At 48.5% G+C, this 23,754-nt stretch overlaps 2 protein-coding genes across 13 annotated transcripts in view; one reads left to right on the top strand and one right to left on the bottom strand.

The window, feature by feature from the left end:
• ZMYM3 (zinc finger MYM-type containing 3) overlaps positions 1-6,775 on the bottom strand; it is a 33,437-nt gene extending 26,662 nt beyond the window's left edge. For 2 of the 4 annotated variants that reach the window (XM_052813419.1, XM_052813424.1), the window contains exon 1: positions 6,590-6,775. The gene's annotated coding sequence lies outside the window, so the exon portion shown is untranslated. Of the gene's footprint in view, positions 1-5,931; positions 6,133-6,589 lie in introns of those variants that run through there. The other 2 variants (XM_052813422.1, XM_052813421.1) reach the window with 2 other exon arrangements.
• A 449-nt stretch (positions 6,776-7,224) lies between these two features.
• On the top strand, positions 7,225-23,530 carry NONO (non-POU domain containing octamer binding). Of its 9 annotated transcripts, none has more exons than XM_052813126.1 (11): positions 7,225-7,502; positions 8,695-8,869; positions 11,402-11,622; positions 12,659-12,960; positions 15,171-15,266; positions 16,322-16,518; positions 16,796-16,880; positions 18,037-18,139; positions 19,373-19,415; positions 20,057-20,166; positions 22,484-23,530. In XM_052813126.1, exons 2-11 carry the CDS (start codon positions 8,704-8,706, stop codon positions 22,619-22,621), a joined length of 1,461 nt encoding a protein of 486 aa, XP_052669086.1. In that variant the 5' UTR covers positions 7,225-7,502; positions 8,695-8,703; the 3' UTR covers positions 22,622-23,530. The 9 variants fall into 9 exon arrangements, with proteins under 9 accessions (XP_052669086.1, XP_052669091.1, XP_052669089.1 ...); XM_052813131.1 differs by having other exon boundaries at positions 7,227-7,502; positions 8,695-8,824; XM_052813129.1 differs by having other exon boundaries at positions 7,228-7,502; positions 11,429-11,622.
• Positions 23,531-23,754: the final 224 nt, after the last annotated feature.

Here is a 23,754-nt window from a genome sequence, read left to right as displayed (position 1 = left end):
CCATAGCTTATGATGTCATGCCCAGTATATAAACTGGGGGCAGTTGGCTGGCGGGAGTGGATCACTGCTCGGGAACTAACTGGGCATCGGTCGGCGAGTGGTGAGCAATTGCATTGTGCATCACTTGTTTTGTATATTCCAATTATTTTATTATTGTCATTTTATTATTATTATTATCATTACTATTGTCTTCCTTTCTGTCCTATTAAACTGTCTTTATCTCAACCCACGAGTTTTACTTTTTTTTCGATTCTCTCCCCCATCCCACTGGGTGGGGGGAGTGAACGAGCAGCTCTGTGGTGCTTAGTTGCAGGCTGGGGTTAAACAAGGACACTCTGGTAAAGTCTCTTGTCACTTTCTCCAACAGAAGAAAAATAGCTTATTGTTTCTGGCAGATGCTGAAATGACCCACCACAAGTCACCATCTTTTTTATTCCAGGACCACCTAATGCACAGCTCAGTCACTGGGCTCTGGTCACTGGGCTCCTTGAAATCTTCCTCCGTTCCAGCCACATACCTGGCAGCGAGGAGAGTATGCTGAAAGATGACCCAGCCAAACAAAGAGGAGGCAGCGTGCTGAAATCCTGCATGTTACAGCGGATACAACTGCTCTACTGGACATTTGGAAACTCCTTACTTAGGACTCGGCACCATCCTCTCTGGAGTATTCAGTAACAGATATTCCTGGGAAGACCAAGTTCAAGGAGCAAAGTGCCCCGCACAACAGTCTGAAGCAGAGTGCTTCTGAGGTAGCATGCAAGAGTTTCCAAAGAAATGACGGGATGGCTGAGGGTCCTCCCCGAGTGCGCAGGATTGGCATAGAATGCAACATTGACTGCCAAATCCAACACATATGACTACCTGACCTGCCCTGGCTTTTCTGCCAAAGAGGGGGCACATGGATCTCCTCTCAGACCTGGAAGTTCGGAGTGAGACATCTCTGCCAAGACACTCAAGTACACCAAGTGACTACCTGGGACTTTATCTACCTTACTGAAGACATCAGTGGTGCTGTAACTGCACAGATCTTCCACATCTCAGTGTCCTCAGATAACTATTAGCAGGGGAATATGTGGCCTACCTACAAAAATGAGGTGCTACCATCAAACATTTAATTAAAATCAGACAGTAAGAAAAAATACTGTTGTTACTCCTTCACGATGAAGCGAATACCTCAGAAGTCTCTATTGCCCATGAAAGAGCATGGCCATGCTGTTACTGCTTTCCTCTAGCAAAGGAAGAGCAGCTGCTTGGGTACCTGTCCTAGACTTGTTCATGGATATGGATTCAGATTTTCAAGACTTTTGAAGGCTGAAGGATTTATCTTTTTCACTATTAGAGATCATTTGAAATACAAAAAGCATTAACTAATAACTACAAAAATCAAGACACTCAAATCAACATTCCAGCCAATTCCTACCTACGAGTTCTGTAAGACCTGAGCATAGCTCTGGAGGAAGTCCTATTTTTTGTGCCAAATTTTAGAATAAACAGTAACACCCAACCTAGTATTTCTCGACAAAAACAACAGTCGCTGATACAGTTCTATCAATAAAACATTAAGAAAATAATATCATGTCCTATCAGCCAACAGATCTTCATTAACAGGATTATACCTTGAGTGACAAATATGGCAAAAGCCAACTTCATTGCTGTGACTTATCTGAATTTTTCTGGGCAGTTGATAGCTTTCCAGATACAAGCACTGCAAACATTTATTACAGATTGGTTAACTCATTTTAAAGCAAATGAATTTATGAAGAATCACCAGTAAACTAAGCACACTGCTAAGGACCAGGTTTCAGTCCAGTCAAAATTCTCCAGAAAGGAGCAGAAAGGATTTCGTTATTCACTAGTGTTTTTGGAGAGGCAGCTCTCTGCGCTCCCATATTGCAGCCCAAACTCAGTCTTCAAAGAGCACAAAGCCCATTGGTGACATTCAGTACAGTGCTGCTTGCACACAGTACCACCTTAGACCATTACTGTCTCATTCTTGGCTAGTGTCTACACTTGATGACAGATACTGGAAGAGCTGAGATGTTTCAAATAAAAAAAATAAATATCTGACACAGTAATGCAAGAATCCCACTGCTTTAACACTCAACCGGAAAACACCTTCCAGTGATAAACCTGTTTTGTTCATTGAAAAGAAATGGGGAGACACGACCCATCTCAAAAAAAACCCACAAGGTAAGAAGATCTACAGCAGAGGACTCTTCAGAGATACAGACAAATGCACATGAGGACTCGAAAAGCTGGAAGTCAAAGTTGGACAAACCCAGAAACAGCTATTTCCAGATTAACACTATAGATGATTACTTAACAACTGACCCAGGGATATGTAAACCCTCTGTGACTTGGAGATTTTACAATAGCATTCAGGGACTCTCTCCAAGTAAGCTATAGCTACTGCAGATGTTGCTGGTCAAGTTCTTCAGCTTGTGCTTTGCAGGCAGGGCTCACTGAACAGTCATCTCTTCTCATCTCCAAACATATTATTGGTTCTCTCAGTTAGAGTACAAACAACAGTAGCTATCACTGCATCCCCTTCAGGCCAGTCTTCATGTGTGACTGAAACTGTCTACACAACAGGAACTGGTAGATGGGGAAAAGAAGGGCCTTCCCAGAATATCACCAGCAGCTTCAAGACTCCAGCAATGGTTTTCTAACAGTCCCAAAGCCAAGAGGTACCAAGACCACCACTAGATTTTTCTACAGCAGGAGCAGCAGCTTAGGGTGCAGGCCTCAAACTTAGTATGGCAGTCACCTAGAATCAAGAAAGCCTGAACCCTCCAACACAGAGCAGATGGTGCTGCAAAACAGCACCATGAGTTTCCTGTTAATTCCTCAAAGGCAGGAACGACCAAACTAGATTTTGAGCTTGCATTCCAGAAACTTCACCTCAGCTTCAAAAAAGTGCAAGAGGAAGGACAAATTTCAGAAATCTTCTTTCAGAATTGTCTGGAGTTAGGTTTACCAGGAGACTCCCTGCAACACTTCAAATGTACTTCACAACATTCCTCGGATCTCAGCATTATTTGCTGCTAACCCAACACCTCTATACTAGTAGCAAACTCTAAGACAACTAACAGGAGCATGCTCATCTATCCGGAATGCCATCCTGGCAGCAGTTTGAAACTGCTTGGACACTCTCACATCTTTTTGTAAGACCAAGATCCCCCCAAGCACTAAGTGTCAAGGCTTTGCAACAGAGGAAAGAGCAACAAGTCTAGGTACACTCTAACACAGCTTGGTTTGTTTACACATGTTAAGACAGAGGTCTTAGCAGCAATACCTGGTGTCTGGAGAGCAATTCAGAGCTTCAAGAACCAACTCCACTTGGGAGATCGAGTCAGAGAGAAAACTCTCCTGCCACTTGTACAGCTTTGTGTCTATAGCATGAATAAGCAACATTTCTTCCAAGGCTCACCACTCCCCACATGGCAACATCTGCCAAAATACTGTTATACACAGGGGAAGGGGGTGGGTGGGTAAAAAAGCTTTGGGAGTACTGTCTGAAGCACAACAAAAAAGCACAGAGGTGCACGGCATGCTGGAGCAGCATCTGTTGAAACTGCCCTAATGATATTAAGACACTGATTAAAAGACAGAAATCGTCAGTAGACCTAGAAATGGTGAAAAAAAGATGGCCCCCAGACCTCTTACCTGTTGCCCAGATGCTGCAGAAGGGTGTCAGACCACCTAACGCAAAGTCCTGGACACCTCCCACAAGCAGCCACAGCCAGCTGGAGATGAAAGCTGCAGGCAGGTGACTCTCCAAAGGAGAGTGCTGCAGCCTGGGAACAAGCCATGGACTCCCCGGCCCTGGCGGTCCTCAAAACTCAACTGGACAAAGCTGTGAACAACACAGTCAGTTGGACTAAAGACCTCCAGAGGTCCCTTCCAACATAAACATTGTCTGTGGTTCTTTGAATAAACCTTACTACACAGGGAAGAGAAAGAAGACAAGAGGGCAGAGCCTCAGGGATGATGTATCTTTGAGGGCAAAACATCTAATTTTCCTTAAGTGGCCTTACAGAGCCAAAATACTGGAAGTGCAAGGTGAGCTGTTTCCTCAGGCTCGCTGACAGTCCCAGATCCCTCTGCAAGGTGCCTGCCACCACATCCCCAAAAAGGCATCTCAGCGTTGGGATGCTTCATTCGCCTCACATGCAGCTGCACAAACTGGCCCTAGATAATACTGTGTTGAACAGACCACTGTCTCACCCAGCCTGGTGAGTGACTGCTCTCTCTTTACACTGTCGATGGCTGAGCCAGCAGAGCAGGCTTACAGGAAGCGGCCAGACAACACCACCTGAGCCCAGGACCAGCAGGACTGGTGAAGATGGTCTCAAGCACTGCCTTTTCCTGACCTGTGCTGCCAGCAGAGGAAGAAGTTAACATTTAAAACACTCTACTGAGATTAAAACACAATTCCAGTGAAATCCTGCTAGCATGGCCTTCACTAAGCTAACAAATGCATTGTCACAGCTGTAGCCTATTCCGTACTTCCCTTGAATGGCTTTTACCATAACCCTTCTGCACTAGAGGCTTCTGTTAGCACACCTATGTCCATCAGGGTCACACATGCCAGCATCACTGACCATAAAACATCCGTAGAAGAAATAACACAAGGGGCTTTGCTCCCAAAGTAAGGCCATGGGCTCAGCCTCAAGTCAGCAGTTTTCCCGTGCCAGGCACATGCCACAGCCAGCTCCCAGCCTCACTGGTGCACACCCTCCTGCCTGGGGCCAGTCCTGCCTCCACCTCTGCAAACCACACGACAGGTACTGATGCTCCCCAGGGCACCTCACTGGCCACAGCCATGCCGCTCACCACGCAGCCCGGCCTGGTGAGGCTTCAGCGGATCAGGGCTTTGCCTCCTCGGGTGGCACAAGGCAGCTTCAGCCGCATGGGGCTGCACCTATCTCTCGCAGGGCCTGATTCTTGAGAGTAACGCATGGTGCCCAGGGATCCACAAACACACTCCAGGCCTCGGGGATACCCAAGCCCTGCTCCGGTCCAGACCCACCCCACCCATACAGGGGGAAGGTGGACAGAATGGTCGGCCAGTTCACAGACCAGCATCTGCGTTTTTTGCGAGCTCCACAGACTTTGTTGCCGTGTGTAGTGACAACAGCATAAAGGCTGCGTCGCTCAAAGCCTCTGCCCAAGATGCAGGGAGAGGTGAGCCGAGGAGGGTGCTGGGGCTGAGCACCGGGTGCACAGCAAGCTTCGGGGCAGCTGAGTGCCAGGGGGAGGCTGGGGGCCGTTTGCTGCCGCTCCGTGGCGCAGCTCCCCACAGCAGGGACAGGCCCCGCTGGGGGGGGGGGTGTGCACCGGGGGCTGGGGCAGGTCTCATGAACCACAAACCCCCGGGCCCAGCCTGTGCCCAGGCACCGATATCGCAGGGGGCACAGCCGGCCCCGGGCCTCCCCCCATTCCCCCCGTGCCAACCAGCACCGGGGCGGGGGCCGCGCGGCGTCAGGCTGGGGCCTCCCGCACCATACCGTGGGGGGGCCCCGAGGCCTGCTCCCCCAAAGCAAGGGCGAGGGTCGCACCGGGGTGTCCCCCGTCCCAACCGGGGACGGGGGCGGGGGTGGCGAGGCCTGCCCCCCCCCAGTAGACATGGGGCCGGTGCCGCATCGGGGTGGGGTCCCCGGTACCCTCCCCCCGCCGCAGGGCGCCCCCAAGCGTTCGCCACGGAAGAGGGGGGGGAGCGGCGCCGGCCCCGCCCCCTCGCGGAGCGGTAGGCCCCGCCCCCTCCCGCCAGGCGCGCGCCCCGCCCCCCAGCCTGGGGGGGGGGGCACCCGCCCCGCCCCCCCGGGACCCGCGCCGCACGCGCCTGCCCCGCCCCCACCCGCGGGGCCAAGCACCGGCTCCCCACGGGCGGGCGCCCCGAGGCCGCCCCACGCCGCGCCGCCGCCCCACCTGCGCCTCCCGCGCAGCCGTAGGGAGGCGCCCGCGGCAGGCACCGCTCGTACCTGGCTCCCCGGCACTGCGCCGCCCGCTCTACCCAGAGCCCGGATTCGGGTCGCGGCCCCTTTAAATGGAGGCGCCGCTCGGAGCCCTCAGCGCGCTGCAGCCCGATGGGGGGCGGGGGCAGCGCCCCATTGGCAGTGCAGAGCGAGGGACGCTTTCCCATTGGCCGCGGCGCGGACTGGGCTCGCGAGACTCGCTTGCAGGCGGCGGCCTCGGAAACGCGGAGCGGAGCGGCGAGCCTCGGATCGGCGCAACAGCCCGGACTCCGCCGGACGGCCGGAAAACCCGGAACGGATCAGCGTGGCGGAGCGGAGCCGCGCGCACAGCCAGCGCGGAGCCGAGCGCGGGCAGCGGACGCACCCCAGCGGGGCACGGCGCGGCGCGGGGGGGGGGGGGGCGTGCGCGGCGGGGGGCGCGGGCTGGAACGGGGCGCCCCAGTCCCCGCCGGTGCCCGCGCGGCCACCCGCAAAGTGCGGAGCGGATCGCGCGGAGCAGGCTTGCCACCCCACTCCCCCCCCCCCTTAACCCTCTCGGTGCCTCCTCGCGCGGTCCGGGCCCCGCTGCCGCCCCGGGGAGCCCGGCCCGGCCGCGCCGCCACAGCCTCTACCTGCGCGCGGGGGGAGCCGCCCGGCCGGGTCCAGGCGCCGCCACCGCCACCGCCTCCCTGGAGCTGGAGCGTCTCCCCGGGGCGGTGAGTGACAGCGCGGCCGGGCGGGGCTTCCGCGGGGGCCCGGGACACGGCACCGCCCCCAGGAGGGGCTACCCTGGCCGGCGCCCGCCGCCCGCCCCTCGCACCCCCGGACGCCCTCCGCCCCCCGACACACACACCCCGAGCTCCCCTCCCCCCACCCAGGCCCCGCCCCTTCTGACCCCCCCCCCGGCTGCCCCCCCCCCGCGGCATCCCCCACACCCCCGGCCTCCCATCCCCCAACCATGACAGCCCCCAGCCGTGCTCCCCTCCCCCCCCCGCGGCACCCCCTCTAACGGGCAGCCCTCCCCCACCCATCCATCCATCCGTGAGCCCAGCCGTGCCCGACCCCCCGCCCCGGGAGCTTCACTCCCGGCGGGTCCCGGGCCCCCTCCATCCCAGAGAGGCACCATTCCCCGTCGGCCGCCCCACTCCCCTGGGGGGCTCCTCCATCCTCCCCACCCCGCCTGCTTTTTTGTCTCCCTACGGGGAAGACGGGAGGGTGCAGAGGGCTGAGCGTGCGCTGGGCCCCGGGGGCACACCAGAGAGCGCAGCGCTGTGGCCGGGCGGGTACGCCGGGGCGACCTCCCGCGCTCCGGGGACGGAAAGGCAGGTTTACGGCCTCAGGAGGGGACGGCGGAGTTGCGGAGAACCGGCCGCACCGCCGGCTGCTCCCCGCTCCGGGAGGGCTGTGAGCCACCACGGGGCTCCCGCGGCCGGGGAGGAGGCTGGCCAGGGGCGCGCGGCAGCCGTCCCGGTGACGTGCGACGGGACACGGAGGGAAACGTGAGGCTTTATTGAAAGGCGGTGAGATCAAGCCCGCCGGAGGCAGGTAACGACCACGCTCCCGCCGCGCCCGAGACCCCAAGACGGGGCGCGCGGGCGGACCCTTCCCGGCACTCCGCAGCCGCCGGGGGCAGGGCACGGCAGGACCCCCCCCGCTCCCGCAGGCCGGGTTCCTCCTTGCCGAGCCGGCTGCCCTCCCGCAGCGGGGCAGCATCGGCCCGACGGCGAGGGCTGGCGGGGCGGCGGGAACGGGGTCCGGAGGACCAGGTAAGAAAGCGCCCGCGGCTGGACCGGGAAGGGAGCGGGCACGGGGCTGGCGCCCGCCCGCGACACCCTGAAGAGACCCAGGCGACGCGCCGGCTCTCCCCGCTCTGCCCGGGCCCCAGTACTTACTGGCCGTAACGAACGAGCAGAGCAGGGGCGGAGAGGCCGCGCCTCACGCCGCTCCCGCCACTGGGCCCGGGCACGCGGGGGGGGGGGGTTGAAGAAGATGGGGTGGGGAAGCGCCCGAGAAGAGCGGGCTGAGCGCGCGGCGCAGCACGCGCTCAGCACCCGCCGCTGTCTCTTTAAAGGGAGCGTCCCCCGCCGCGCCTGCGTGTGTGTCGTCCCCCCCCCGTCAGTGCGCCTGCGCGCTACGCTCCGGCGGCTCGTTAGGCTCCTTTGTCCCTCGCTCGCCTCTCACCCAAGCGTTATGCCCGCGGCGATGATGGGCAGCGCGCGCGGGGGACTGCTGCCGCCGCCGCGCAGCCAATGGGCTGCGCGCGGAGGGCTGCTGGGGCGGCTAGTCCCGCCCCGCCGCGGCCGCGATGTGAGTGGCGGCGAGCATGACCAGTGGCGGCGCGGCGCTGGAGCCCGGGAGGCCAATGGGAGTGCGGGTGGTAGGTGCCTGGTTAGGCTGCGCGAGTTCCGGCCGCGCGCGCGCGCTCCTCTCCGGGCTGCTGCGGGGTGAGGAAGGCCGCGATCCGTTTCGGCGCCGGTGTCCGCTACCAGGTGAGGCCGTGGCGGTGGCAGGACGGCGGCTCGGCTCCGCTCCGCCGCGGGGCGGGCGCTCCCGGCCAGTCACCGCAGCTAGGGCCCTGCCGGGGCCCGCCGCGGCCTGCGCGCTCCGCCCCACCGCCGCACGCGGCCGCTTTGGCGGGCGGGCGGGCCCCCGTGAGGCGGGGCCGGGGGCTGGGGGCCGCGGGCTGGAGCCGGGGTCGAGCTCCGGGCCGTGGCCGACCGGGCGTGTCTGCGTCTAGGTGGGGAAGATGCAGGGTAACAAGAGCTTCAACATGGAGAAGCAGAACCACACTCCGCGGAAACAGCACCAGCACCAGCAGCATCCGCCGCCGTCCATCCCCGCCAACGGGCAGCAGGCCAACAGCCAGAGTGAGTCCCGGGCCCGCCGCGGGGGACCGCCCGGCCCCGCTTTGGGTAGGCTTTGAGCGTCGGCCCTCGCTGCAGAGGGTAACTTCGGGTCCCGGTTAGCTGCCAGCCCGTACGGGTGCAACAGGTCGTGGTGGAAACAAACTGAACCCGCTCTTTCAGTTTAAAATAATAAAAACTCAAGTCCTTAAGCAAACCGCGACTTGTGTTCGAGGTTTGCCTGCAGTAATCAGGTTTTTCCATTGTTGGAGACGGTGGTTTGAATTGCAGCTGGGTTGTTTTTTGGGTTTTTTTGCTCAATCTGCTCAAAGATGCATGCGGCTCCTGTACACTTGGCTGGGATTTGTTAGTAACTTTCTCGTGTTCCCGAAACTGGGTAGTGACGTAGAGGTACATTCTTTGTCTCAAGTAAAGCTCACTTTTAAAGAGTTCGGAAATCTCTGAATCTTTAACAATGTTTCTGTAAACGTTGCAAGTACGAGATGGCCTGTTTTCCCTTGGCTCTGTGTCCTTTTTTTCCCAGCCATAACAGATGGCTGGCTTCTCAACATAGGTTTTCTTAAGTACTAGTAAAATAAATTTGCTATCTGTAAGGATACAGTTGTAGTAAGAACGTTGTTACAGCAATCTGCAGTCATCTGTTAAGACTAAATTTTTACATGGGAGGGACCAGGAGATGCCCAGCTTTACTTAATAATATTTCAGCTTTCAAGTACCAGCTGACATTGATGATGGCTGTTACTCTAATGTAGTGCGTTTCTGGGTTTGTTCCTAATCGGTGTGGACTGTAGCTCTGTTACTTGGGATACAGAAGGGGTGCTTATGAGCTGAGACAATATGCATTAATGGTTTCTAGGGCCTTAATTGATCTAACTTGATAGTTTAGAAGTATGGTGGCAAGGCATTGCCATTAGCATTTTCGGAGAAGTGCTTTAGTTATATTGGGGGGGGTTTTTTGTTTTTTTTTTTTAAGTTTGGACACTTTGTTCAAAACAAAAGTGTATAGAAGCCACATGTGCAGTTTGCGTGATTGTTCTGTAGTTTTTCTGTCAAAGTTGCAGGTTTAACTATATACGCACACATGCAGAGATACTGGGCTAGTAGAAAAATAACTTTGTATTCTTATTAGGTGGCCCTGTTAAACAGGCTCCTTATCAGCTCATAGAAGAGAATAGACAAGGGTGGCAGACCAGTCCATTTCCAGTTAGGTTGGAAACAATACAAAACAACAACTGTATTGTGGTATTCTCACAGGGATCAGCTTATAGTGAGTGACTGTATCTCAGATTCCTTTGAGTGGATCTACTTAAGGCAGAACAGTGATAGTGGTATAACTCTGCTGTAAGTCCCTCCTAGTGTATTCACAGGCCTTGCATTGATCCCCAAATATTTCTGATAGTGGTGTGAAGAAGTTCACAAGACAAAACACTTAAGTACCCTTGCTGTGTGAAGTAGATAACTTACTCTCATTACTCTTCTATAGATATACCATCAGTCTTACTTTTTTTAGTGTTAGGTATGAAGGTATGCTTATTCTTATAAAAGAGTTGTCCTTGCATGTCTTGTATGCATTGTCTTTGCATGGATAGCCTTTCCTGGTTAGTGCCATGCTTTGTAGCCTGAATCAAGCCACTCCTGTTCATAGTTTATTTCATATGTGTGGCCATGAGGTGTGTCCTCTGCAAAGCAAAGGAATCGCTTTCTATGGTTTGCTCTCCTGTGTGGGCAAGTTCCGTATATGTTTAAGTAAATGGGACACAGGAGAGTAAAGCTATGATGAAGCCACTCTTTTGTCTGGCATATAGTAGAGCTTCCAGAATTGTGCTGGACTTTTGCTGAATTAAGAGTTAAAGATTGTATATGCATGTGGGGATTTGAGAATGTTCCTGCAATTTGTCCTGTTTCTTAAGTGTTAGGTATAGCATTACTTACTGAGTATAGGTTTTTGTAATGAACTTTGTAATTTTTCTGAGGTCTCACCTATATGGCTGGTTTTTGGGGTGGTTTGTTTTTGTTTTTTTTTCCACTATTTTCACCATTCCAGCCTTCTCTCCAGCTTGGAATGCAAGACTTGAGAACCCAAATCCTGTCTTGTAGAATAACAGCTATCTCAAATGTTATCTGTCTGGGCAAAATATCCTCTTGTTTGCATATTCTTCTAGACATCTGGGGTTGTTGGGGTTTTTTTTGAGTAAAAATCCGGTTGCTGGCCAAGCTGTGGCTTTTCTGTAATAGTTCAGGTTGTAATAGCAAAATCCTGTATTGTGACTACAGTTGATTTTGTAGTGGGCCAGTCATCTTGGCCAGATCTCTAAAACTGAGTGAAATCTCTCATGTTATTTCAAGCTACCGTGTTCTTCTTTTCTTCAGTTCTAGACTCATGTTAATGAGCGCTAAGGTCCAAGCGTGTGTTTTCTTTAAAAAGAATAGGGGCCCATTCTGAAATAAAATCCTGTTGTTGCTGTAGAGATGGTTGGAGAGGTTTGAGACTGAAGTGAATGGGTGGTGTTACCAATGTTGTCCTATGTCTCTTATGTTCACTGTGATGAAACCTAATAGAATTTATCCCCCCAACTGTAGAGCAGCTGTGTACCTTATTCCCCTCAGATGAAGGCCTGACTATTGACCTGAAGAATTTCCGGAAACCTGGTGAAAAGACCTTCACCCAAAGAAGCCGTCTGTTTGTGGGGAATCTGCCCCCAGATATTACAGAGGAAGAGATGAGAAAGTTATTTGAGAAGTATGGCAAGGCAGGTGAAGTCTTCATACACAAGGACAAAGGCTTTGGCTTTATCAGGCTGGTGAGTGACTTGCTACCTTTGGGGTGTTCTTGTGGCAATGACTGACATTGGAGGAGTATTGCTAATTGAAAGTAGTAGATGTTCAGGTATCTTGCTAATAAGCCTGCAGTTGATTTTAGTAACCTGGAATATGGGATCAGCTTCTACAAGTGGTTTGTCTAGAGCTTGTTATGAGAAGCAATGTGAATTCAGGCAGTTTGTGGCAAGATTTAGGAGATAAAGTTATTTTGAAGTCAGCTGGTAGAAAGAAAACGTGAACATAATGCTATTATAGACAAGATGGACTTCCATTTTTTGGAAGGGTGTGAACATGGAATTTCTATTAACATAGGTTGTATTGCAGTATTACTGGCATGATTAATGCTCTTGAGGTAGGGGATCTCTAGATGATCATGTTGAAGCGTGAAGCTAGGAGGTAGCTATCAACATAGAGTAATGGTTCTCAGACTTTATTGGCTCATATACTACCTTTCTGAAAGCCTCAAGGTGAGTGGATGGAGCATGAGGTTCCCACACCAAAGTCTGGGGTGCTTTGTTGTAGAGTAGCTGCTTGGTAGCAACTTAAATGAGTGGAAGGGTGTGAAACTAGCGTAGGATGTCTTTCATGGATTCTTACACAATCGGCATTTCCTTTTACCATTATCAGACTTCGTTAATGGTTGAATCTTGGTCTTTTTTTAATGTATTTATTTAAAATAAAAAAAGAGAGGCATGTTTTGTAGCCTTAATATAATTATGTCTGATAGATAATGATCATTTAATTGTTTGCTTAGTTTGTACTGGCTGTTGGATTAAGCTTATGTCTCGTACTTTTTTTTTTTCCCTCCCAAACTCTGTACATGCCTATTCGGCTAGAGTCATTGATAATAGAGAATAGCTACTGTTCGTTAGGACACTTTTTACCATGCTAGGGGAGGATTATTCCTCTTTGTGAAGTACTCGTTCAGTGGAAATAGGCTCATGACTCTGTTGTGACTGTGACTGGCTGATTCTGTACTGCATTGAGAGTTTTAATGATAACTTTTTTTATCTTCAGGAAACTCGCACTCTCGCAGAGATTGCAAAGGTGGAACTAGACAACATGCCTCTACGTGGGAAGCAGCTAAGAGTGCGTTTTGCATGCCACAGCGCATCGCTGACAGTCAGGAACCTGCCTCAGTTTGTGTCCAATGAGCTCCTGGAGGAAGCCTTCTCAGTGTTTGGCCAGGTGGAAAGGGCTGTGGTTATTGTGGATGACAGAGGACGATCCTCTGGGAAAGGCATTGTGGAGTTCTCAGGGAAGCCTGCTGCTAGGAAAGCCCTGGATAGATGTAGTGATGGGTCTTTCCTGCTAACTACGTAAGTGTGGAGGATGAGAAGTGCTATACTGACATGTATGCAGGTTGATGGGTGGCATTGGCTTGTGAGCAATGTTTCTTAACACCAGAGTGGGACAGATGAGATACGGGGCAGGAGGTGGTAGGTGATTTGCCTGGGGAGAACTTTACTTAGCTTTGTTCCAACAAGAGTGAGTCTGTGCTGAAACTCAGGTCTGAAAACTTTCTTCTGGGAAGCTGCTACTGGGGTAAGTGCATAAAACTTCCCAATAAGCTCTTTCTTGATAAAGCCTTCTTAGGGCAAATAAAGCAGCCTTTAAGAAACAGGAGCTATTTTGGAGACCATCCATATCATCTGTTGGAAACAAAGCTCAAGTGTGTTAATTGTGCGCTCTGGGTTGCTTCAAAGGCGAGTCTTTGGATGGGATTCTACTCAGCAGCATGCACTGCTGGGGTGGAATGCTGATCCACCACTGTGGGCACGGGATCTGTCAGAGAAACTGGTCAGATAGATTGGATTGTTTGGAGTTTTCACCATAATAAACTGTTTTCCTTGTGCTTGAATATCATAAGGCAACAAAACGTGTTCTTGCATATGTGAACTAGCTCAAGTAAATGACTAATTCTAGATGTGTTCCACAGAGCATGGATTGTTGCTCTATTAAGAGGGAGCTGTTTTGAGCTCTTGGAAATAAAAATTACTGGATGTTTTGTATGTATGCACCTAGAGTTTGTGAATAGAATACTTCCTGAAATTGGGGCTATATTGCTAATTTCTAAAGTCATTTTATAAGCTTTGAGCTTCTCACTTCTCTCTTTCTTGGAGACCTGCATATGGCACAGCTGTACGCAAGCATGTTCAGTTTCAAAAAGCAGGTGTTTTGTGGTCTTTTTAATACCTTTTTTTTTTTCCCCTGAGACTTTGGGGATAACCAGCATAGTGTGTAGTGCTTTGCAGGAGGATTGCTGTTAGGGAGCTTTTGCTGATTCAGAAGTCTATATCCTGAAAGAACCATAAAACCAAATTTTTTAAAGTGATCATGCAAAACTAATCACTACCAGTGTATAACTGAGAGCACCTGAGGGTAGCATTCAATCCTTTTGTAGCTATCAGTGTATTAGATTCTGATATCCAGGACAGCAAACTGGTATGTTGCTTATTTCTAGTTATGGTTTGGTTTTGGTTACGTTTGTTCTAGTTTGTCCTAGTTCATGACAGTAACAGCTAGATAAACTGGTTGGAATTGGTTCACATTGGAAAGTACGACCATTAATAATGGAATATGTCACCTTGAAGTGAAAAGCTACATTGTGGATCTTCAGCTGAGGAGAGAGATTTTAGCCTCTCATATCCTGCCTTCCTGCTGGTGTCTGGGCACCGCTTGCCACTTGGCATAGCATGATCGTTTCTCTTCCATTTCCCCAGCTCTGGCAAATGGGGTTGAGGAGCTAACGAGAAGCTGCGGTGCTGCTTTGTGGTGAGGATGAGCGGTGTCAGTGCTGTGGTGAGGAGCTAATTGAGAGGCTGGGGACACTTCTGTTAAATACTTTCTTCTGCACACAGAAACCAGGAGGACAGAAGTACATACGTGTAGTGTCTGTGTTGTGAAGTGCACCAGTGGATTTCTTGGGGGGGAAATTCACAGAGGGCCTAACAGGCACTTACAGAGCACTGCTTCTTGGCAATAATGGCACGTGGTCATCTCACCAGGAGAATGACTGAATGGTACAGCCAGCAACCTCCAGTGAGAATCAGCGTAGTTACTCTTTGTTTTAGGCAGCTATGAAAAGGCACGCAAGGATTTGTGCAGCCCATGGTTGGCCATGTAGCAAGGGAGGAAAGGGAGAAAAACCACATTCTAGGGACTACAAGACTTCATGCTGAGTAGATCCTACTGGAGGATGTCAGGTTTCAGTAGATCCTACTGGAGGATGTCAGGTTTCAGTTAAGCTGTTAATTTGAACCAGTAACTGTGAGCATTCTTCTTTCAGTACAATTTTCGTTTGGATTCAACCAGGATTTTGATTAACAGTTCAGCTCCTTTTCTAGAAAGAAAAAAAGTGTTCAAAGTGATTTCTGGTTTCACTTTGGTTGAGATCCCCAGCTGCTCTGAATTTCTTTGAGCAGTGCTAAAAGCAGTATTTTATAAGTCCAGACACAGTACACATGCTTTCCTACACTGCAAGCTCATTCTTGAATTTTCTTGAAAGCACCTCGTCTTTTCTTTACAGATTCCCTCGGCCTGTTACTGTGGAGCCCATGGATCAGTATGATGATGAAGAGGGACTACCAGAGAAACTAGTCATCAAAAATCAGCAATATCACAAGTATGTGCCTGCCATGTGACAGGAGATGAGACTACCTGGGGACTAGGACATTGACTAGTGCCTCAGTCTTAGGAGGGTGGCTCATAAGTGCTGCTAAAGGTCCTCCTTTTTTCTGTAAACGTGACCCAACTCTGGAAAGAGAATTGCATACACTGTTATCTTGCCATGGTTAGCTGAAAGAAAGCAGTGGTTTTGGATCCACACTGCTGGATTAGACTGGCACCCTCCACATGTTCTTCATAAGTCCATTTCAGTTGTTGGAATAAAAAATTGTGTCAGTTTGACATAATATGAGATCCCCTTTCTCAGATGAGAACCTGAAGCAAAGACTTAAGTTACTTGCTCCAAGTATTATGGAAAGTCTGTAGAGGAAACAGATTTGAACCCACAGTGAAAATTTAAGGAATGATGTGATTAGCATTAGGAGATTGTAGAGCTATCCAGGTATAAGGCCATGGTCTTTGAAGGCTTCCCAGTGTAAGTAGGTATCATGTGATCTGAGCAGTGGGAATTTGTAAACCATGTGAGCTCATGAATTTTTCAAGTAAGGAAGATGAGAGCTTCAGGAGCTGGGAGGCTGCATTAGGAACAGTCATGTGCTCCAGGTGCAGGAACTGCAGAGATTAGTGAAATAAACACACACGTTTGGGCAGTGTTTGTTTCTGGAGTGGATTTGTCCATAAGATGTGCAGCAGGAGCAAAGGCTGTTTCTTTCAAGAGTTTTCTAAATGTCTTTACCAGAATCTTTTGGTGTCTTACGAAAGTAGTGTCATTGCTTGTTATGGAGGAGGACAGACACAGTTTCCATGTATAATTAATCCTGCAGGAGGATTCTGCCTAAGTTTCTCCTTTCAATAAGATGATTCCTGAGGAGCAAACTGGTATCTCAGGCATAGCTATTTGTGAGGAAGTAGAAGACAAAGTGGTTCCTTATTTGTTGCACTAAGAAATGCATTTCTGTTAAAAGGATCTGCCATTGCATTTAACACGCAAATGTATTTTTCTTGGAGGACTTGCTCTGTTGAAGCATTTAGTAGCTCTTCTTTGTTTGACAGGGAACGTGAGCAGCCTCCTCGATTTGCACAGCCTGGCAGCTTTGAGTATGAATATGCCATGCGTTGGAAGGCTCTAATAGAAATGGAGAAGCAGCAGCAAGAACAAGTAGACCGCAACATCAAGGAAGCTCGAGAGAAGCTGGAAATGGAAATGGAAGCAGCTCGCCATGAGCACCAAGTTATGCTCATGCGGCAAGGTACCAATTAAAGATAAATACAGTATTAGAACGTGACCTTGCAACATCCAGGAGTGGGTAGCTCAGTAGACTGGCTAGAGCCCACTGAAGGTGAGCCATGGTGTAGCTGCTCGACTTGTAACCAAGCATGGTAGCAGCAAATGAATGGAGAGATGTTACTGTATTGCTGGAGGCTCTGTTACCTTATTGTCTTGTGTGTTATGGTTCTAGTTCAGGAATTGAGAAGAGGTGGCATGGGAGATGAGTTTGATTGCGTTTTTACTGTCATCTTTTACAGATTTAATGAGACGCCAGGAAGAGCTGAGGAGAATGGAGGAATTGCATAACCAAGAAGTACAAAAACGTAAACAGTTGGAACTCAGGTAAGGGGACAGGTTATGAAATGCTGTAAATTCATAATATTATGGAGCGAAACGCTTCTTCAGTGCACCTCATTGTTCAGTGTGACTAATTACTACCTAAAGTGTGGCTGTTATTTTGGGCCTTTTTTTCATAGGGAGAGTGTACAGTTGGTTTAAGATGGAAGAGTTAGGAGTTTCTTCCGCTGATTAGTATTTGGTTTTTTACAGTTCTGTGTCTCAGTTTAGCTCCTTGACCAAGGCAGATAGAAAAATCAGAATATGTGCAGTGATTCAGTCTGGCTTCAGTGCTGCAGGTTGTGAAACCCCATTCTAGCATCTGTCTTTTCGTTTGAGGGTAACTTAGTCTCAGAGATTTGTCTCTCCGTTCCAGCTCTTGCTTGTCTCAGGTTCATTTTGAGAAGCTCCAGGAAGATGTCCAGACTACTTTTGTAATAGAAGAGGCTTGAGAACTGTCTGGCTTGTATGCATTGTATTGCATGTAGTCAGCATGTGTTTGCGAGCTGCTGTGTACATAGAATCATTTAGGTTGGAAAGGACCTTTAAGATCATCAAGTCCAACCATTAACCTAGCACTGCAAAGTCCACCGCTAAACCATGTCCCTAAGTGCCACAGCTACATGTCTTTTAAATACCTCCAGGGATGGTGACTCAACCACTTCCCTGGGCAGCCTGTTCCGATGCTTGATAGCCCTTTCAGTGAAGAATTTTTTTGTAATACCCAATCTAAACCTGGCGCAACTTGAGGTTGTTTCCTCTCGTCCTATCGCTTGCTACTTGGGAAAAGAGACTGACACCCATCTCGCTACAACCTTCTTTCAGGTAGTTGTAGAGAGCGATAAGGTTTCCCCTCAGCCTCCTTTTCTCCAGACTAAACAAACCCAGTTCCCTCAGCTGCTCCTCAGGAGACACACACATGGGTGCGCTCATGTTGGCTTTTATAATGAACTCCTTAAAATTGACAGTGTTGGGAAATGTCTTAGTGTGCATATGTGTTTCTGTTTTCATCATGAGGAGGTACCTAATGTTTTACAGCCTCAGCAAAGTAATGTTCTTAAAGTTGTAGGTTTCCAAACAAGACCCATTAGGCAGCACTGCAACACGGTGATGCAAACGATTGGTGTATGTTGTGCTGAGCATCCTTGGGCCTTTTTTGCAGGCAAGAGGAAGAACGCAGGCGCCGTGAGGAGGAAATGAGAAGGCAGCAGGAAGAGATGATGAGACGCCAGCAGGAAGGCTTTAAAGGAAATTTTGCTGATGCGGTATGAGTGCTTCTACCTTCCCGTTACATCTGGACACTGACATTAGATTTTTGCTTTTCCACAGCACGAGGCTTTCTGGGAATGCTTAACTTCTTGGTTGAGGGACTCTACACCTTTAGTGCATTCTGCCCTAAATTATTGACTGCCTCCAATCTTAAAACAGTTTAGTCTAGAAAATACAAATACCCAATTACTGTCCCACTGCTGTTCACAGTGGGACAGTAGGACCCTGTGACCCTCACTAGCTGTCTTGCTGTTCAGAAGAATATATGCTAATTAATTTTATTCTAACAGTAACAAAGATGTACTGTCCTGAAGTATTGCTGCAGAACCCCATTATGGTCATATGTCCAGCTATATCTCTAGCCTGCAGTCTGTCTTAGTCATGCTTAGATGAAATGATCAAAACTTGAGGCACTGCTGCAGGCATGGTAATTGCTTGTACTTAAAAGTCAGTTGGTCAAGTATTTTCTTGTAATGTAAAATCTGTAGTAACCTGCCTTTTAATAGCAGTATCTCTAGTTCTATAAAGAACTGTCTTACAATTCATTTCCAGTCCCAGCAACTTTCTGTTGTGGAGGCAGCTGTAGTGATATCGAGGTGGTAATAGTGCCTTCATATGATAAATAGTGGTACTGAGACTACAGATGAAGTGAAATTTGTTCTTCAGTTCCCACTGTGGAAAAAGTAGTACCCTCACTGAAGTGAGGAGGTGGTCCTAGCTTTGCAGTGAGATGATCTGTGGTGTGTCCCCTATGCTCAGTTAATAAAAGAGAAATTGAACTCACTAACTGTTATTTTAATGCAAGTGACCCAGTGCTGTGTCTTCATGTAAGCTTGCATTCCTTTCAACAGGAAAGGTTTCTTAGCAATGCTGAGGAAGTAACAAAACTAATGCTATCTAATGTGTTACTGCTGCTCAGTAGATCTTTCCATCCAGATATAGGATATCTCTTTATGCTGCTGTTCAGTAAAATCTGCACGTGCAGCTTTGCTGCTGGTTGTTTTACCATGATTGTGAAAAACAGTCTTTCGGAAGGAGATATTTTAAATAAGACCTGTTTGTTCAGCAGTTATCATGTGAAGGTAGCTCAGATCTTATGAAATTTACCCCGGGAATGACTTTTCTACACAGTTTTCAGTAGTAAAACCCTAGAACTCATTGAATTTGTATAATTAAATTTTTTAAAAGCCTGAATTTTTGTCATTTGAAATGAGTGTCTCTTTTTCCAGAGGGAGCCACCAGACATGCGAATGGGACAGATGGGCATGGGAGGTAAGAATATTCTGTGGCCATCTTTGTTCCTATGCATGCTCCTTTCCTCTTTTACAAAATCTGTACATTTTTTGAGTAGGCTTATTTTATTGGCTTCTTATTTAGAAACTCAGTCATAGTAATCTTCTCCCAGTTCGGTGACAGGAAGCGTTTATGTGACAGGAAGCATAACAAAATTTGGGTATGAGGCAGTACTGTACGTTTGTGAAAGACTCAGTTCAGTAAGCAAAAGACTTGGTTGAAGTTGCTGTCAGATCCATAGTGTTTCAGAAGTTTGTACTGATACAGAAACTAGTACGACATGTAGTGCTAGACCTTGAGCCCAGGAAACAGTCTTGATTACTGTATTTCCATATTGTGACTACGTGATTTAGATTTTCAGGCCACACATACAAGAGCAAGTGAAAAGGCGATGGGGGCTTAGTGGTTAATGAAGGTGGTGAGTCTTAGAGCCTGCTGTATTTTCCAATAATACTGGAATGCAAGATCAGTTTGTCTTGACCTAATAGTGCAAAGATAGTTAATAGACTAAGGCTCTGTCCCTGAATATAACACTGCAGGGAGTGTTTTGTGGCTCTGGGCTGATGAGTAGACCCCAGTCACTGTGTCTGCCAGGACTAGTCTTCAGTTTTCTTTTCCAGGTACCATTGGCATGAACAATAGAGGAGCTATGGGTGGTACTAATGTCCCAGCTGCTGCACCTCCTGCAACTGGTCCTGGAGCTATGATACCTGATGGAGCCATGGGAATGGTAATGTATCTCCATGTGCTTTTTGTGCACGTTTTAAATGCAGATTATGTTGTTTCCATTGTTATGCACTATGCTGCTAAACTTGAAGCTTGTTTGTCTACCTAGACCTGTTGCTTAACTCCTGCTGAAATCTTTAGAAGTTAATCTTGCCTTGATGATAGTTGATAATTTTCAGGAGATTGAGCCAAGTCTGATAACTACTTCCTTTACTTCCAAGATAGCTAGTGTTAAAATGTTTGTTAGAAAGATCTTGGCAATAATATATGGTTATTTTTTAAATGGTGTAATGGGAAGCACTTTGTTGAATGAGAGTGTTTTGATAGTAGATTCTTGCAGACATAAAGCCAAGCTTTCAGGAATGTTCTGTCCATCACCAGTTTTAAAAACAATTATCTCCTATGCTAATAGGCTAAAATGAGTATGGTAATAGTGAGTATGCTAAAATGAGTTTGGCTAATTTGCTTGGGAGGTAAAGAGCAAAGAATCAGTGGATGTTATGCTTATTTATTTGCCTTTTTAAAATTTTTACATTTAATTTAGTTTTAAACTTTACTGCAGAGCTTTACAGTAGACCATGGCTTCTGTGGCATCTGTCATTCCTCTCTGTTGTACAGAGGATCGATCCTCTCACAGTGTCAGCACTTCCAGTCAGCAGCAGAAACAGCAGCAGTCATAGTCAAGTTTGTCCTGAAAGTTCATCTTCCTTTTGCAGTTTATATCAATTGGTCTAATAAACAATTTTCCTGCAAATCTTCCTACTTAGACTTCTTGATCTAATGTGACTGCTACAGCACAGACATCTTTTTGTCATAAAGAACAGTTTTATTTGGCTATAAGCTTTTTACCTGAGTGGTAGGGACAGTGGAGAAGCTGAGGTTAAGAGAATACGTACTAGATGAGGAAATTAAGGGATGAAGAAGATGGAGAGGAATGGAAAGGGGAGCTGAGTTCAGATCAATATGATGAAATGATACCATTTAGACCAAAAAGCAATAAGCTGTTTCTCTAATGGCCAGAAATAAGTATAGTCTTTTTGGAAACTATTTATCCTGGCCACGTGCTTTGTTTTAAGAGTTACTGGGCCCATGTATTCCAGCTTTTTATTCATGTAGGGAGCAGTTACTTTGCATGTTTGCTCCAGCTGCTTGGAGTGGTTGCAGTGTTCTTCCCTGTCCTACAGGAAAAGTTGATGATTACTCAGAATTTTTCATGTGTAGGGAAGGGAAAAAGGTAGCAGCGTTGTGTTACTGCTAGTGCCTCCCCTGCACTGCCAGCGAAGTGAGCATTGAGAGTCCCTGGGACCTCCCCATTGACAATTTTACTGAAGTTTGGGTCTGTGTTCTGTAGAACCAGGCAATATCATGGAGTCATCTACAGTACTAATACCAATTATGACGTGCATATATGTATCACATTACATTGTGTATATATGTATCAATGCTGTAAACCTGTGGACAAAGAATAAATGGAACCCAGGAGCCTGGTGTAAAGCAGCTCTGCTCTATGTAGTCACTTAGCCCCTGTCTGGGGGGAAGGAAGAGGCAATGGTTGCCTCCAGTACCTTCCCCAAAGGAAGTACCATGTCCACCCTGAGGACATTCTAGCAGTGGAGGAGGTTGCCCAGAGAGGTTGTACAGTCTTCACCCTTGGATGTTTACAAGACCCAACTGGATAAAGCTGTGACTAACCTAGTCTGACTGCATAGTTGACTCTGCTTTGAGCAGGAGGTTGGACTAGAGACATCCTGAGGTACCTTCTAACCTGAATTATCTTTTGATCATTTTCTCCCTGCTGGAAGGAAGAGGCTGTGCAATAGCACTAACTCAGCTGGGAAAGGGGAGATCCAAAGGAATGGAAATAACAGGATACAATCAGGGCACAAGACTAGTATTGCAGACTTATTTTGGAATTGGAGTATTGTGTACACCTGGATTGTGACAGTGCTGTAGTATCAGTATACTGCTCCTCATTTGTATTCAGTTTGGGTGAAGGCATATGGTGGAAATGTGAACTTCTCCTTTCCCAGACTGCATTACTCACATGCTCCACAGCAGCGCACTAGTCTGCGAGATGGTGCAAACTGTATTCCAGTATTCTTCAATACAAGTGAGTGGGGAAAGAGACTGGGTCCTGCAATGGTCCTGTCAGTCCAGTTTTGGCACTTTGGGGATATTTTTGGTGGGGTGAAGGTTTGTAGCAAGGTCAGCTGGAATTGTGGAATCCTGGTAGAATTTGAATCAACTCAAGTGGCTTTTAACTGCCCTTTGTTGTTCCTTGTTTTTCTTCCTGCCTCTTCTGCATTTGTCCTCATTACAAGACTCCACCACCGCCTGCAGATCGCTTTGGCCAGGGTGGTGCAATGGAAGGCCTCGGAGCGATGGGAGGGAACCCACCTGCCTTCAACAGAGGAAATCCAGGGGGTGACTTTGGCCCTAACAAGCGTCGCAGATACTAACAGGATTAAGCTACCCCCTGCACATGCCCCAAAGAGGAAAGGAATCTTGGCAGGCCGTACAGGGTTCAACTTGGGGGGGGGGGTGTGAAATATTAAAAATAGTTAACTAGGGCCTGTTTTGGTAAAGCCACTCTAGGACAAGGGGAGTGCAGTCTGACTGGTAAAGGTTTTAGAAAATTTCATGTGGTGCATTCCTATAATTTCAATGTGAAAAATGGATTCTGGGAGGCTGCCATGGTTGTTCAGTAACGGTAAAATCTGGCAAGGACCCAAATGCCTTGACCATTCCAGGTTTCCTATTTGCAGCCGGAGTCCTGAGACTAAACTAGATAAAATTGCAGTATGTCTTGGCATTTTTGTAGTGTAGTGTACCTTGCTTAAGAGCACAGGGAAGTCTCTGGAGAACTAGGGCAGCATCTGGGTACTTTGCAGCTCCCATGATTCTGTAAATTTATATAGTTTCAAATGATCCGTCATGTAGTGAATTGGGGGAGATTTTATGTTCGTTTATTTCTTTTTTTTCTTTTTTTTTTTTCTCCTAACTTGTAGTTATTCTTTTTATCTGGACCATCTGTTTCTTTAAAGTAGTTGACCGTCATGTGCAGCCTGAATGGCTGGGAGGCTCTTGTTTGGATGGATTTTTTGATAACGTGTTGTATTGCTGTTTATTTTTACTGGTAGTAAAGTACAATCTATTGGACAAAGATACTGTATCTCATGCTGAAGATCTAACTGAAACAAATGTTTGTATAATCTTAACCTTGCCTGTCTTTTGTGTAGAAGTACTACAAGATTTTTCATTTAGTGTAAACTGTTTGAACACAAGCTGTAATTGTCCCACTAACAAGTTTGAGTTTGTCTGAGGAATGTTACAGGAATGCATTATTAAAGTGGATTTTAAGCCTTTTTTATCTGGTGTGTGTATTGGATTTGTGTGGCAGGGTTTTGGTAGCAGGGGAGGGGCTGCAGGGGTGGCTCCTGCGAGAAGCTGCTAGAAGCTTCCCTGGCTCCAAGTCAGACCTGCTGCTGTCCAAGGCCAAGCCCATAAGCGGTGGTCATAGTGCCTCTAGGAGAACATATTTAAGAAGGGAAACCTGCAGCAGAGAGGGGAGTGGAAGGTGAGAGAAACCCCT

The sequence above is a fragment of the Harpia harpyja genome, chromosome 18 (assembly GCF_026419915.1).
Source record: "Harpia harpyja isolate bHarHar1 chromosome 18, bHarHar1 primary haplotype, whole genome shotgun sequence".
Classification (NCBI taxonomy): Eukaryota; Metazoa; Chordata; class Aves; order Accipitriformes; family Accipitridae; genus Harpia; species Harpia harpyja.
Note: the sequence above shows the minus strand (reverse complement) of the source record. Positions and strands in the feature narration are given on the sequence as shown.

Excerpts from the sequence above, each read along its gene's own strand:
- NONO (XM_052813126.1), top strand. The coding sequence starts at position 8,704 with ATGCAGGGTAACAAGAGCTTCAACATGGAGAAGCAGAACCACACTCCG. Across the intron at positions 15,267-16,321 it reads AAAAATCAGCAATATCACAA|GGAACGTGAGCAGCCTCCTC; the intron begins GTATGTGCCTGC and ends TTTGTTTGACAG. Across the intron at positions 16,519-16,795 it reads AGTTATGCTCATGCGGCAAG|ATTTAATGAGACGCCAGGAA; the intron begins GTACCAATTAAA and ends CATCTTTTACAG.